Source organism: Haplochromis burtoni, unplaced genomic scaffold, assembly GCF_018398535.1.
Source record: "Haplochromis burtoni strain Fernald_Lab_line unplaced genomic scaffold, NCSU_Asbu1 Contig_12, whole genome shotgun sequence".
NCBI classification, from domain to species: Eukaryota; Metazoa; Chordata; class Actinopteri; order Cichliformes; family Cichlidae; genus Haplochromis; species Haplochromis burtoni.
The window spans coordinates 1161348-1176998 of NW_024582373.1; the positions used below are offsets into that span (position 1 = coordinate 1161348).

Genomic DNA, 15651 nt, shown 5'->3' on the forward strand with positions numbered 1-15651 from the left:
ATATATATATATTTATATATATTTATATATATATTTATATATATTTAACTTATGCTGGAGGATTACATGCACCTCTGTGGGTTGTTTCAATAAAAGTTTCCCTATGAGAACAATTAAAATTGCTCAGCAGTCAAGCCGAAAACAAGGCTATTTCTCTTAGGTGCTGAGAGCTGACCTTTTAGGGATGAAGTGTGTTCTTCTTTTCCTTCTGAGGCCATTGGTATCAGCAGTGGGTTCTTATGTGGAATTTAACAGCATAATCTCTTAGCTGGCAGTTTAAGCCTCTTGAATTTCATTTCACGGAGGCGCATTAAACGCGGTTTATCATTAAAAGTGTAATTAGTTTATTGCAAGTGTCTCTGCTTTATCAGCGTACTTGAAAACAAATGCTCAGCGATCTTAGCATTTATACCTTTTGCTTAGCTGGCAATTAAAAAAAAAATCAAGCTATCACTTCAAATGAAGTTTTGCACTTTTGCCAAAATTAAAAGTCACGAAATTCAGCTCATAAACGCATGGCCTATTTAATCACTCACAGCGAGCACATGCAATTTAAGCTACATAGGCCTCCGTCTTCTTTTTCTTTGAGCTGAAATTATTTGTTGGCATGCTTTTCAACTCCGTACATACAGTATGTTCCGTGTTTTTACCAGTGTTCGTTTACTCATCAGTGGGCTCTGTGCTCCTGTCTATCACAGCCTCAGCCTGGCAAAAATACTGTTATTTGCAAATTGAGTGGGTGGCGTTGATTTTCCTGTTGGCTTGAGGAAAACAGTGGGGTACCAGAGGGAGTGTTTACTTAGCACTCTGCCATGACTGTGATGAACAGCACCTTAACAAAAGCAGAACCATATGCTCAGTCTGGGCCTGTTTACTAGCTTTACACACAGCAGACCAAACTGTCAAGTAGGTCTCAGGTGACACAGATGAGATTTTCTTTAGAGTAAAAGTGTAAGTGTGTACATTGGGGTATTTTACAGTATGTTGCAGTCAGGCCCATCTATTATGCACGATGCATTTGTTGCCAGTGGCCTATTTTTTTGATGCTCTTGCAAATCTGTATTTATTACAAGCACAGCACAGATCAAATCAGGAGCAAACGCTGTGCATATGGGCTGAGGCGTGCAGATTAAAAGCAACAGTGATAGACAATAGAATAATAAAGGTTCTTCCATAAAGGCACGTCTATAAAAGACTCTAGAAAAGGATCATTAAAGTCATAATTACTTCTAAACCCAACTATGAAGGTTGTAAATGCTTAATTCACACTGACGCGACTTTTATTGTGATTTATTTATTTATTTTGCACCTCCTTTTAGCTCTGTTGTTTCTTTCCCCATTCTCTCAGCTCACTTTAACAAAGGTAATAACTGTCCCACCACGGTGCCCATTTTTATGTCTGGCTGGGATATTGGCACAGACTGGCTGTCCCTCGTTGCGTCGGGGGAGAAAGTACCTCAGTCTGCGGGGAATACAAGAAGGGAGTGGAGAATGGATGAAGAGTGAGAGGAGGTTCAGCGAAGAGGAAATAAGAACAATGAGAAAAGGCGAATGAGGAGCTGTGACACTGGACTGCAGGGGAGCGCAGGAGGGAGGAGACGGTGACAGGATGTGAGGGGAGGCATTCACGGTCGACAGGTGAACACGGTGTAGGCGGTTGCATGTGGATGCGCAGAGTGACCTGCCATCCGCATTATGCGCATGTAATGTTTCCATACAAGAGTTGGATTGGACTCCTCTGCGGGATTGCGGTAGAGCTACAAGCAGGAAGATTGCAAAACATATTGCAGGCCTGTGGTGTGTGTGTGTGTGTGTGTGTGTGTGTGTGTGTGTGTGTGTGTGAGTGTTTGAGTGGAGGACTCAGCGGTCGGTGGTCACGGCTGCTTGCCTGCTCTGTTTTACCCATTTCTGTGCTGCACCCGCTCTGTTGGACAGCATGTTCTCTGCCATGCGAGTCCAGAGAAAAGCAGCTGAGCACAATGACACCAACTTCAGCAGCCTGCCAAACATCTCTGCGGATGCCCTAAAATATACGGGAGGCACAATTTGTGCACATGCACTCAGAGAAGCTTACATGGGGATGCACGGCATAACGTTTTCACACAGAAAGCCAACAGAAAAAGAAAAGAAAAGCGAACGCACTGTACAGATGGCAAACATACACAACCTTGGGCTTGTGGTTATCACACCCTGATGTAGAGGGAAGCAAGGCAAAGTACAAGGACACATGCTTTCATATACACAGAGAGAAAAAAAGGGCAATTGACGCAACAGATCTTTGAATCAGAGGGTTGTTGCTGTAACCAGCAAGGCACAAAAATTGTCCCTTTCCTGCAGTTTTCTTTTGCTCGCTGATTTGCAGCTCCTGTGTTGGGGCTGTTTGAAGCGGCGCTACCAGATGTCCAACAGAGTCTAACAGAGTGCATTAGCCAAAACCCATCAGTGTCATTGCCCATTTGTGTTGTGCATTAATATAGTCGTCTCCTCTATCTCCTCCACTCAACCCCGGTGCTCCACATAAGCTGATCTAAAATCAGCATTGATTGTGTCTGCTGTAAATATGTAGGTTTTCTTTAATTAATAGTGTTTCAGGGTCATCAAACTAAGAAAACAGCCTCGAGCCTCTTTTACATTTATTTGTCTGGAGTCCAATTTTTCATACAAAGGGATGCTGCTGTTTTCCGAGCGTAAAATGACAAAGTAAATTACATGCAACATTAACTCTTTTTTTTGTCTTAAAAACTAACGATTTCTTTTAGGAGCTGTGAAAACTGCTCCAACTGGGGGTTTATTTTCTTTATTTTGCTAAATATCTCCATCTTCCTTTTTCTAGCATGCTACAGTATCTTCCTCTCCCCCTTCTGCTTTTATGATACAATCTCTCTCACTCAGCCACACATACACACACACTGAGTTTCACTATCACTATCTAGTTGCAGCGTTGTCTCTTTGCTGCCGCTTTCATCTCTATTTTAACAGCGTGGCAGATCAGATCCCACCACCTGATTTGAATGTGCTTTGTGAACAGGAATTTTAATGAATAGAAAACCGTTTATGAATATCTCCACACTTAGTAGATGTGTCAGGAATCAGGGTCATAGTTCCAGCCCCAAGCGGGTACACAGCGGTGAATGGCAAACTGAGAGCTGGCCCGATGCCCCCGAAAAAGAATCAAAGATACAGCTCTAATAGTGTTCCACAATGGCAGTGCCTCACAGACCACATGTGTGTTCCCATGCCAACTGGCACCACCACAGCAGCACAAAAGGCAGCAGATTCAGGCAGACCCTTAGAGACCTCAGCGGTTTTATTGCATTAACATCAAAATTAATATATGCACCAGCTGAGGACATACATTCTCACACTAGCTGCACTTTGAACTTACTCCTACGTGCACGCACACACAGGAGCGCACGCATGCACGCACGCGCGCAAATTCATAAGCGGTGCCTTGCGCTGCTCGCGTCCTTAAGCCTCTCTCTTCTCCAGCTGCACCACAAGAGACCTGTCTAAGTGACAACAATTAGCCTGCTCAGTTCAAGCTAATTGAAGTCATTTACATAATACATGTCTGCCATCACAATTCATCTGTGCACAATTCAAGCAGGTCTGTGTCATATTGTCACAACCTGATGTTAAATATCCCCTGCATTGATAAATGATCCCTAAAGCGAGGCAATCATTTCGAACAAAGCTTATCAGTCACATAAGAACGTTCTCTACTGGTGTGTGTGTGTGTGTGTGTGTGTGTGTGTGTGTGTGTGTGTGTGTGTGTGTGTGTGTGTGTGTGTGTGTGTTTAATGAAAATATGGATTGCATTTGCCAACATAGACAGATGCACACATTGTCAAAACTGTGTTTACCGTCCGTCCCATTACGCGTGCAATTACTCAGAGGTTTAAAACAAGCGGCCTCATTTGTGTGATGCTAAGCTGCAGTGGCTCAGTAGATCTCATGCTTTATTAGCCTGTTGTTTGGGAGCTGCTTTTGACAGGAAGCTGGGCGATAAATTAAATAGATGGCTTGATAAAAAGCTTGCTGTGCAGAATTCTTCATGCTGGATTTTTGAGAAATCGCACTGCCACTGCTCATAACAGATGATCTGTTCCCTGGGTGATTTATGAAATCAATTTGTCTTGTTATCAACAGCCAGAGTTTTGCTGATAACATCATAGCACATGCATTTCAACTCGGGGGTAAAGAGAGACAAAAGATGGCGTGTGTGTGTGTGTGTGTGTGTGTGTGTGAGCGCGCACACACGTGTGATAAAGTAATAGACATGTTGAAAATAATAATCAGTCATTCTCACTTTTGGTGTCATTGCATCATGCTGTGAATCAAGTGGAATTGGTGCCTTGAGTGTTAATTGAATTTGGCAATGGAATGAAAGGATTTTCCAAACTGTTATGTCTGTTGGCTTCTCTTTGTGTTTTGTGTAGTATAATGGCATATTCATGTCAGCTGTCACTGGAGAATCCGCACATGCACTCAGCAACCCAGTAAACATCTCTTCTCTGTGTCTCCGTCTGATCTGCGCCAAGCATTTACATATGTAAACACCCCAACATCCCATCCAGCCTCCCATAATGCACATTGGTTACATTACTCTGAATGCAGGGATAGTAGCTTGTGCGTGTGCGTGCAAACATAAGCTCCCTTTCTTTTGTCTCAGTGAAGCAGAACCCACCAAATGTCATTAAAGAGCCTTGCTCCACGTGAGCATTTCACTCAGTCTAGTCAGCTTAATGTATCTCGACCTCATCCTCCCGTTTCCCCCTGTAGAAGCAGAGGGAAATGCTATTTTGACATTGCGTAGTTTGGAAAAAGAATATGAAGAAGAATTAGGCTCCCCTCTTCCCCATGTATTCCAGTTCAGGAGCAGATAAGCAGTTTGTTTTGCCGAAGATGTCAAAGCAGGGAATCAGAAGTGACAGCAGGAGGGATATTTCAAGATACGTCTTGATGGGTGCTGGTTAATCTTTAGCCTGCCAGATGTGTCAAGGATTGGCAAACACTTTTTTTGCAGTAAATCTCACTGTGCTGCTCGCTAATTCTGCACCTCTTTTGCCTTTCCTCCGCAGTAAAGTTTGAGGACTGCCAGCGCAACAGAGAGGTCTGCTTCGTCAGCAGCGACCCCAACTTTAGCGTGCGGCCCGATGGGACTGTGTATGCCGAGCAGGAGGTGGGCAACCTGTCAGAGCCTGTCCAGTTCATGGTAACAGCCCGGGGGCTCCATGACCCACACATCTGGGAGACCACTGTTAAACTGGCCCTGGCTGGACATCCGCATCCTTCGCCATTCACAAAGGTAATAAGAATCTGCAAAGACAAATACAGGGTCATAACCTTCTATTACACTGGCTCATGAAGTGGGTTATTATCACAAGATTGCTAGCTTGACTACTGACTATTGACAAAAACAAAAGAGAACGAAACAGGACAAAACAAAGGTGAAAGGTGTTGGGCTTGAGTAAACTTTTATATTTGGAAGGCCCGTTTTACTCTGCTGTATTCAGTTAGCAATGGGTACTTGCTGCACCTGTAAGCTGTGAAAACTAAATCTGTCAGTTGCCTTAATGGGTGGTTTTTGGCCAGTGATTATTTTTAACAGTTATTACTTGCAAAGAACAACATAGCAACCTTTCTTCCTTCCTTCCTTTCTTCCTTCCTTCCTTCCTTCCTTCCTTCCTTCCTATCTCTTGCACCTCTAGAGGCACAAAAAAGGCCATGGACAAAGATGTCATTTTTGCAGTTTTGCCTCTCTATATAACTACATTGGGTTTCAAATCAAACAGTGATTGAAGTGAAGACCTTCAGCTTTAATTCAAGGGGTTTTACAAAAATCTTGCATTAATTGTTCAAAAGTTACAGTCATTTTTGTACATAGTTCCCTAGCGACAGAGGCTCAAGATTAATTGAACAAGCTACCATAATTGTAACTATAAGGATTGTTTTTAAGTCTCGAACCAACGGACACCACTACACTGTGTTTCCTCCCTGGAGATGCACTGCTAGACTTTTACTGCAGCCACCTTCACTTACTTGTTTGTGGGTCTCTGCATTTAGTTTTGTATTTAGAGACTGAAAAGCTCCTTGGGTTGACATGAGATCACGGATCAAGAATATCCGATGTCTTTGCCTTGCAAAGCTCAGGTTGTGTTACCTTTGCAGTGTGCTTTGGGTCAATATCCATTTGGACTATGAAGTGCTGAACAGTTTGCAGCATTTGGGTGAACATTAGCAGAGAGTACAGTCCTGTACACTTTACAGTTTATCCTGCTACTTCTATCAACAGCCACATCATCAGTGTTTATCATGTTTGATAAGTAATGCAGTACACTTTGGATCACGATCTGTTTCTCTCATCATTCTGATACAAGTTAAACTTCATTTCATTTGTGCACAGACCTTTCTTTTTTTGCAGAACTGAGAGACTCACTTGGGGGTTTCTATCAAAGTCTACAAATCATATACCTGCTTCCTCAAGGGTGTTTTTGACTCAATAAAAGGCTATGAAGTTCTTTTTCTTGACCACAAAAATAATTCTGCGATCATCCACTTCAGCTGCCTTCTGTTGTCTTTGAGGCCCTTTTAAATACACCAGGTTTGGAAACTCTCGAATAGGTTTATTTTATTTTGGGGTTTTATATCAGCCTAATGATGAGCTTCCTACATAAATCACCACAAAAAGCTATAAAATACAAATTTGGCTCCTTGCGGCAACTTCAGATATTATGTCTGCTTCATTTGCCATGAAATAATAAGGGAGCAGGACCCATCTGGCCATGAAACTGCTTAATCAGTCAATTGTACAATTAATTTAGAGCCTCTGAAAAGGGAGGATTGTGCATAAAAATGGCTGTAATTCAGAAACAGGTCATGCAACAAAAATGTTGTTAAACCCCTCGAGTTAACGCTGAAAGTCTGCACTTTAATCCCAAAATGATTGTTTGATTTAAACCCCATTGTGGGGATGTTCAGGGGCACAACTGCAAGAATTGTGTCATTGTCCAACAAATAATGTATTTTATTGACTTCATAGCTCTGCATGTAGAGTGCTTGTGAAGAAAGTAGGTTATAAAAAAAACAAATCGTGGAAGTATGCGTGCAACAGATGTTCAATAAACATTTCATGTAACATGTTCTGCTGCTCGTCTAATTTCAAGATTGGAGCAACAGACTTGTGAAAATTAACATGGTTGGTTCAGTCTAATCAGCCAATAAACCGTGATTACAGATCTTTGCTTTAGTTTTCAGCTTTAATGGCTTACAAATGTTGAGAGCTAAACCTCACTATATTTAATAAAAAATATTCTGAAAGGATTTAGATTTCATAAGCTGATTTGAATCCGGAGTTGGTCTCAATAAAATGCAATCAGCCTGCAATCCAATTTTTTTATTTGTTTATTTTTTGCTCAGATATGCTTTTTTTTCATTAGATTTTTTTTCATTTGACTTTTATTTCAAAGTATCTCTGTGATAAAGGTTTCTATCCTTTGGTTAAGCTGAGGGTGAAAAGCAAGATCTTGTGTTTCCAGCTGTCTCTAATGTAAGATTTTAATCACAGTTTATGCACAGCAGTAAAGATGTAGTGCTTCGCTGTACGTGACAAGTAGACACATGGCCCTATTTGCTAACAAAGACTGTAAAGCTAGACGGGGCAAATGTATGGCCGCTGTTACCGGCTTCCACTGCTAGGCTGCACTTTGTTGAGCGACGAACCCATTATCGTTTTTCCTGCACTACTTGTTGAATGCCACTGGGCTTAATGTTCAGTCATGTTTCTAATCATGACAAAAAGCCCAAAGACTCATGTTGCTAAAGCAATTCCAGAGTGGGGATTAAAATTCTGCCCACTCCTGGCAGTGCAATAATGGAGACTGGGAAATAATTGACATTGATTGAGCTAATGTTCCACTCTGGTGGAGTCTGCGAAGACCAGGTGATGTAGTTTGAGCGTATAATTATGTTCTTTGCAACGAGGAGCTGGAGAAGGATTCAATAATTGAACAAAAAAAATAAATAAATGTGTTTTCTCTAATCACATGGAAATTTGAAAATCAGTACAGTGTGCATTCTTCGCTGCAGCCGTGTTTACATGTGTTCCTGTCACTTTCTCCTCACTTGATATAAATCGGGTGGAACAGTGCAACAGTAAAATTTAATTCCAGTCTCCTGAGTGGGAAATTGCTCCTGGGCCCTGAGGAGAAATTAAAGTAAATAATTGTTTTATCAATAGCATAGTCTTGGAAAATGTATTTGTTAAAATAGGGTGTGTACTATAGGGTAACTTTGAATAACAGACACACAGGTGAAGGGATTCCCATTTAAGGAACCAAAAATATGGAAAAGATTATGCTTCTCACTGTTTAAATTCCATGTATTCAGAGGGGGATGCTAGGGATGGGGCGAGTTGTGTACCTGATATCCCCCCATGTTGGTGTTGTTCCAGGATCATCTTGCTGTGATGTCATAGATTTGCTAGTATCAAGTTAGGTTTCCCATTAACCAAATTCAGGTTACTCGTGTTGGTTTGCTAGTGATAGTTTTTAAGAGCATTAGCTAACTTCTTGGCTAAATCTAACTGAATTCTCAGACAACTTCATTGGTCAGTTGCGATGTTGATCCTGGACCAACATTGTTATTATGACGATGTAGATATGTATTCATTTTTTTACATTTGTGAAAATGCTTAAGAAACACTCAAATATTTATATTTTCTGACAATTATTTTGTGGTTCAGGCTTTAAAGGGTTAAAGGGAGCAGCCAGAAAAAGAAGAAGATGAAGAAGAAATGATATATTTTCAGTACTTGTCACACGCGTCATACTTGTTTGTCCTCGCTGACATCTACTATTTATGACTAGCAGGTATCAGAAAGGACTCATCTGGGTTTTAGTGTTAGCTGTCACACAGACAGAAAGTAGAGAATTCGCCCAGGTAACTGACAGAGTTTGATTTGAAAGTGGCCTCCTATGATGTTACACAACCCTGCAGATGCTCTGACTGCAGGCGAGGTCATGCTGTCCAGTCTCACTCCTTTAAGCAAAAACTTGCTCGAGCAAACTAGTGCAGAAACACTCAGAACTTAAGTGAGAGACAAAATAATGACATTATTGTTACCCGAAGCAGTTTCACAGAAATTTATGCAACAAGACTGAGAGCCCATAGGCACTCTAGTTTTTAGTTTTATTCTGAGTTTAGGCATGAGCGAGATGGCTCTATTAGTCCCAAGTTGTCACACATGGATACTCGTAAAGCATCCTTTGGCATTATGCTTAAACACAATGGGTGAGCATCACTTTTCAGTCTGCAGGGTGAGTAAAACAACATATTGTAATGCAAATCAATCTTTTCCTAAACCTAAACAGCAAGTGAAGCTACAAAGCAAAACCAGACAAGTCTTTCTATTGTGAGAAATTGCAGTTTTTCTAACTCTTTTCCCCATAAAGGTGACATCTGACGACCGCCCCTGTGCTCTAACAATGGGTTTTGACACCTCAGTATATATTGATTTGATGACCATTTGAATAGTTTCCAGGTTTTTCCAAGGGTAGCTCTACTAAGCTGGATAGACAGAGATTACCCTCACAAAGTTCTGACGCACACCCACTCTTTTTGTTCTGGAAGCAGGCCTGATATATGACAGAAACCGCTGAGTTCAGAAAAGAGATACAAGGTTTATTTCTAGTAGGCGTCCAAGAGGGAAAGAGTTAAAGGAGGGCTGTTATTTCAAGGCACAAAGGCCAAAATGTTTAGCGGCTCCAGTGTCACCTGACAGAGCAGCAGAACCCACTCGCTGACATGTTCACAGAGACAATGATTTCCTTTAATAATTTAAATTACCTTTTTAAGATTGCCAGGTAAGTTCGCTACCATGTACAATTTCACACTAATCACAGTGCAGTGCAGTGCAGTATATTTAGCCATGTAATCCGTGGCACCAGCTTCTTTTGCTTTCTTTTTCTTTTGCTTCTTTTGTCAAAATGAACTTTAGGGTTTTAGCACTTGTGTAATTACTGTACACTGTACAGTTTTCAGTGCCGTGACTTCACATGATGTCTGGGAATTGATGTTAAAACTTCTCAGTTCAGAGCAGTACTGTTGAACTGGGTGGCCCATTTTCCTATTCTAGCTCAATAAATACCCACATAGGAAAGCAGTTGTTATCTGAGCCCATGGCTTTGTTCTGAAAGTCAATAGTTATTTTAGAAAAAGAGGTTATCATAGTCACATCACCAAACCGCAGCCTATCTCTGCATAATAAACGGTGGCAACAATAGCAAAGAATATAAAAAGCTCGAGATATCCTCGTTTATCCCAATGGCGATTAAAAGACACACACCTCAAACACTAGCTCGTTTTGTTTTGAGAGGTGCACTGGTGTAACAAATCGTGCTCTTGGTTCATCTGCACTCGGATGATCTGGCTTCATCGCTGAATATACTTTGGCTTTCTTCTCCTGCTGTGCTCTCTTTGTTGTATAGCACCAGCGAGAGTGCGCTGATTTGCTTTTAATAACCACCTTAGTATCTCTGTTCTGTTTCAGAGGCAGAAATGATCATACCAGGAATGTGCTCCACCCGTTAGTTTTAGCATTTAATTTTCCCAGTGTACAATACCGGAGCAATTGAAGTATAGAGCATCTTTGGCCTGAAAGCCCTTTCCGCTGTGTTTATGTACTCAAGCTATCGCACCACACACAGGTAGGGCCTCTCGTTGAGTGCTCTCCAACTCATACTGATTTCATGGCACGTTGGTTTGCCTTCTCCACCAGCTTAGAGCCCATCAGTTATGCACCACTGGATTTGGAGTCCACCGGTTGCCGGAACAGGTTTTAGTGCTTATTTGATTTGCATTTTAACCACACTCTCCTCAGAAAGCCTCACCTGTTCAAGGTAGATTACAGCGAATGCCGAGAGCAGGTTGGAACGTAGGACCCTGGGGTCCAGCGGTCATTGAAAACAGCGTCAGGGTTGGATGCCTGCTTTTTTTTTCATTCTGCTTTAACTTTGTGATTAAAGCCTGCTGATGTTGACAGTCCACCCTGGAAAGCTGCAACTCTCAACAGTCAAAGAGAAACAACTAAAATTTCAACTTTTCTTTTCTTTTCTCTTTTTTTTTTTTAGATGGAAAGTTTTATTTTTAAATGTCTTTTTTTCTTCAATTTAGGTTTTGATAAAAGATGTCAAAGAACATTCGTCTTATTGGAGACTAGCGCTCTGATGTCTTTTTGTATTAATGAAACTAGAAGGGAAACTGCTGCAGTAAAAAAAATCAAAAGGTCTGAATCAAATGTTTCAGAGCAGATATATCAGTGAGCACACACGCTTATTGTATGGCTCTGCCTGTTTGTCAGACTGATAACCTCCAGATGTCAGCTTCAGGGCTCAGGGACTGCGGGCTTGAAGACTGCCCCAGCAACACGAAACATGCCTGGGAGCAGAGAGGTGCCAGCTGGCCCTGCATGCCTTTGGGTTTCAGGAGCCTCCGGCACATCAGAGGCACACTAACTGACTCCTTGTTATGTGTTCGAGCGCACAATCACACACACTGAGACGTGCAAACTCACAGACAACTCACCACGCACATATGTTCATGCATTATTTTTACACAATTGCCCATGTGCGCACATGCATTGCACATTGCATTAAGGCTGGGACACACAATTCTCCATATGTGCGCACAGGCATGACTGAACTCACTATTCAGACCAAAAAAGAAAAATCCCAAACCTAATGTGCACCTAGTTCCATGCAAGCCCACCGAGAGCGTGTTCCAGTTTTTCTTTGTAATTTCGCGTCTGTCAGGATGCCAGCAGCCTGTCATCTGCTATGCTGTTTGAAAGTGACAGTCACATGCAGCCACTATACTGATATCATCCACAAGCAGGCTTACAATAAAGGATATCTCCCTTTGGTTGTTTGTCACTCTGCCTGACTGTATCTCTTATTCACTTCTTCATTCCTTCCAAGGAATGTTGAGGCCCGACCGATTGGAATTCTTCAACCTTGTTATCATCAGTAGGTGAATCGATAAAGAGTATCCATTCATTTATTGTGTTTTCTGCTGATAGCCGGGAAAGCAGATAAGGGTTTTATCATAGGAGCAGCAAACCAAACTGAACATAGCTGAGGATGAACTATGGCACATGTCATAACTGACCGTATACGCCTGTATAAATATTCTCAATCATCATCATTCTGTTTGGAGAGTCAGGCTTTTTTTCTGTTGTATGTTTGTCATGTTGATATGCCGGCTTATTTTCCCTTGTTTTTGTTTTTAACAGACATTTGCTAACACACTCAGCCACAGAAAAATTCTCAAATTCACAGACAGAGACTAATTCCACCTGCCTACCGTGGATGGGCCTGGCACACGCTGCCTCCACTGTGCCAGTTGGTACCTGTGAGTGTTTTGGATGAGTGAAGCTAGAATGAGAGCCATCTTATCTGGGAAACACATCTGGTCCCCTCGTTCTTCTTTCTGTCCGCTAACCATTCACCCCTGGTTGCCCCGCTTCCCCTACGTGGCGTTCCGGCTAAACCCTCAGCCCCTGCTGCCTCAGAGCCTGAGCTTGAGCTTACGGTCCAGTTCTCTGAGCTGTGAATGAGGGAAGAGTTAAAACAAAAGATGAAAAATATTCACTGTGTTTGTTCGGGTGTAGCTTACAGTCTGCCTCCCTCGCAGGGAAAGCAGATGTGCGCTGATAGGATGAACTGCCGGCCTGCGTTTGGCGTGGTAACTCGTCTGTTTGCTCGTGCGCACACGTCCCTGTGCCACTGTGTTGTGTGTATTCCAGGTGGGACGAGCGGGAGGATTTCCACTGTGCTTCAGGTGACAGCGACACACTGCCAGTGAATGTGTGTGTGTACACGGGGTGCAGAGACAACAATAGGATTATAGGTGGATTACAGAAATATAGCCATATTACACAGGAGGACACCATAGAGGATCCGGGGAAAAACACTCAGTCTTTTACACACCCTTCTAACCCTTATTTCACCAGGCAAGATGAGTAAGAACACAATCTTCTCTCTGCAGCCATAGCTGGGGGAGGTCAGTGCAGTGTGGTGGGGTGTCTTCGCCCATGCACTGCAATGTACAACTTGTCCCCACCACTGTGGTCTGTATGATGTTTAAAAGTGCATCAAAAATAAGAGAACACACATTCTGAGAAACAGAATACTAGTCCAGAGCATAGACATGATTTAGTCGCTAGCGACTGTTCTCAACAACATCGAAAATAATGATTAAAAAAAACAAAGACAAAAGGGTGCTTTACTATTTGATTTGATGACAGAGTTGTGTCTGGGCAAAGTGTTGCATGGGAGGACAGGGATGGGAGGAAAGCATGTCTGTCTGCAAAAATCTGTGCTGGGATGCAGACAAAGCACAGCAGCTCTATGGACAAAACCCAGCTATGCAGCCTGGGGGGAAATCTCACTTTCTGAGGCAGAAGCTGAGGACTTGGGCAGGCTCAGGTGTCATGCCAAAGGCAGGAATTGTGATGCAGCCGCATTCATAGGGATGTTTATTTATATTTCCCAGTGCCTGCCTCCATCACTCTCCTAAAACCTGTTGTTACACTGACACCAGGTATTTTACTTTTAGCAGAGAAAACTTTTCATTTCACAGCACTTCGTAAAATCACCTTCAAGCCCGGCATGGCAAAAATAATATCAAATGAAAGATTACGCAAAATTATTCGGTGCAGGACATAAAATGACATGATATATTATGATATGTGTGGCATTTTCTTTTCAGATTGGCATTGAGGAAATGCTGTCAAGAGTCTGGGACTCACCACCCAGGGTTATCAAGTTCCTTCGAAAACATCAGAGAGGCTCCTCTGCCAACGGGCTGAGGCGACAGAAGCGAGACTGGGTCATCCCGCCTATTAATGTGCCTGAAAACTCCAGAGGACCTTTCCCTCATATGCTTGTCAGAGTAAGTGACAGTCTGAGTAACTTCAGCAAACAACTCCTGATGTGAAATATGTTTGATGCACCACAAACTTTTGTGTAACTTTTGTATAGTTATCTTTGCAGCGAAAAGCTAAGATTGAAAGAAGAGCCAGGTAGAAGCCATGTTTTCTTTCAAACTACTTACCGAAGCAAAGAAAGAGAGAAGACTGGGGAATATTCTGTAGTATCTCTTACAATCACCATGAGGCTGAGAGATTCTACATTTTGAGATTTTCTATCAAGCACACCCAGCGGGTAAAAAAGCACAGCTCTTGTCTCTGATTTAAGTTATGATGCCAGGTGATTTGTCTGCTGTGCTTCTGGGGACCACAAAAAAATCAATTTTTTTTTTTAAAAAGGGGGAAAAATACCTTCTTTGGAAATAGGGTTGTTTAAAGGAGTAAGTTTTTAGGGCTATTGTAAGTCAAATATGCTTACATCTAAAGTGATCACTCTGGGAGAAAGTTAGAAGTGGGATGTTTTTCTCACATGGGGCAGGAGGCATAGGGAGGTCAGAGAGGTAACAGAAGAAAAAGTCAAGGGAGGAGAGCAAGACCTCTGCCTCGAGGTCAGAGTGGAATAAAACTGAAAACAGTGCTGATCTGGCTTTTTGTTGACTTGTGTGAAGACTAAGACGAGTGGCATTAAATGGAACGTGAGCTGGGGTTAGGCTGTCGTGAGACAGGTTAGTTTTACCCTGCTGAAGATGTGTTGTTGCTATAGCAGTCCTGTTCAGTACAACAGGAATTGCAAGTTTAAACATTTGATGTATGTGTTTGGCTGAGGAGCCAATGGTGCGAAGCTACCACCTGCACGATTGTGACCGAAAGCCTCTAAGTCAGAATCCTGCCTAGATGCAGTGATATCCACAGCGCTGTGGAGCCGTTCATGACTGGGACGGCCAAATGATCACACTCACGTTTGTGGAGAACCTTGTGCTAAATAACTTGTGAACAACCTTGTAACAGAAGGTGACTTAACCCAGTATCTACCCAATGAAAGAAACATTAAATTGCAAAATATTTTGGTCGAGCTCTTTTTGAAATGAGCAAAAATATAACTTTCTTGCTTGGTTTCAGAAGAGCACAGCTACAGAATACTTATTTTCTCTCAGTGAGATTTCTACATCTTCTGATGTAGCTTTTCCACTACTTTTTCACATCACAGTGCATCTCTTTGTGGGTTATAGATCCATGTTGTTATCTAGTGTACAAGGAGCCCAAACACTTTTTTAAGGATGGATTGTGGAAGAAGATGCAGTCAGTTTTGTTTTGTTATTGGGACGGTGTTGTGCACATTTCAGTTCTTTAGCTGTGACATGGGGATAGATACAAAACATGCAAAATTTTGCATGTAAAAAGCTGCGGATAAAACACTGAGAATGCAAACAGTAAAGCCAAGTGTCTCAAGAAAGCCAAGTGTCCATATTTAAACAATTTCATTTTTAAGACATTTTTACCTTTTATGATGCTGTGAGCTTTAACAGTGTTTTTATCAATTCAGCCTCCAGCCCGTTTTTGTCTGTGCGTGAGCTCAGGTCTCTATAAATTAGACTTTGTGAAATTTGTGCTAATAAAGCCTTATTTGAATATGTAGCAGAACTGACAAGTTTTTGTAAACCAGATTCGGGGTTTTTGGCTGCTGCACTGATCCCCACTCTTTTACATACACGGACATCTGGATT

The 15651-nt window shown here is 42.0% G+C and overlaps 1 protein-coding gene across 2 annotated transcripts in view; it reads left to right on the forward strand.

Annotated features, from left to right (window-relative positions):
• cdh4 (cadherin 4, type 1, R-cadherin (retinal)) overlaps positions 1 to 15651 on the forward strand; it is a 215250-nt gene that overhangs the window by 130831 nt on the left and 68768 nt on the right. For both annotated transcript variants that reach the window (XM_005915339.3, XM_005915340.3), the window contains exons 4-5: positions 5082 to 5308; positions 13768 to 13950. In XM_005915339.3, the coding sequence (XP_005915401.1) occupies positions 5082 to 5308; positions 13768 to 13950 (410 nt within the window). The remainder of the gene's footprint in view (positions 1 to 5081; positions 5309 to 13767; positions 13951 to 15651) is intronic.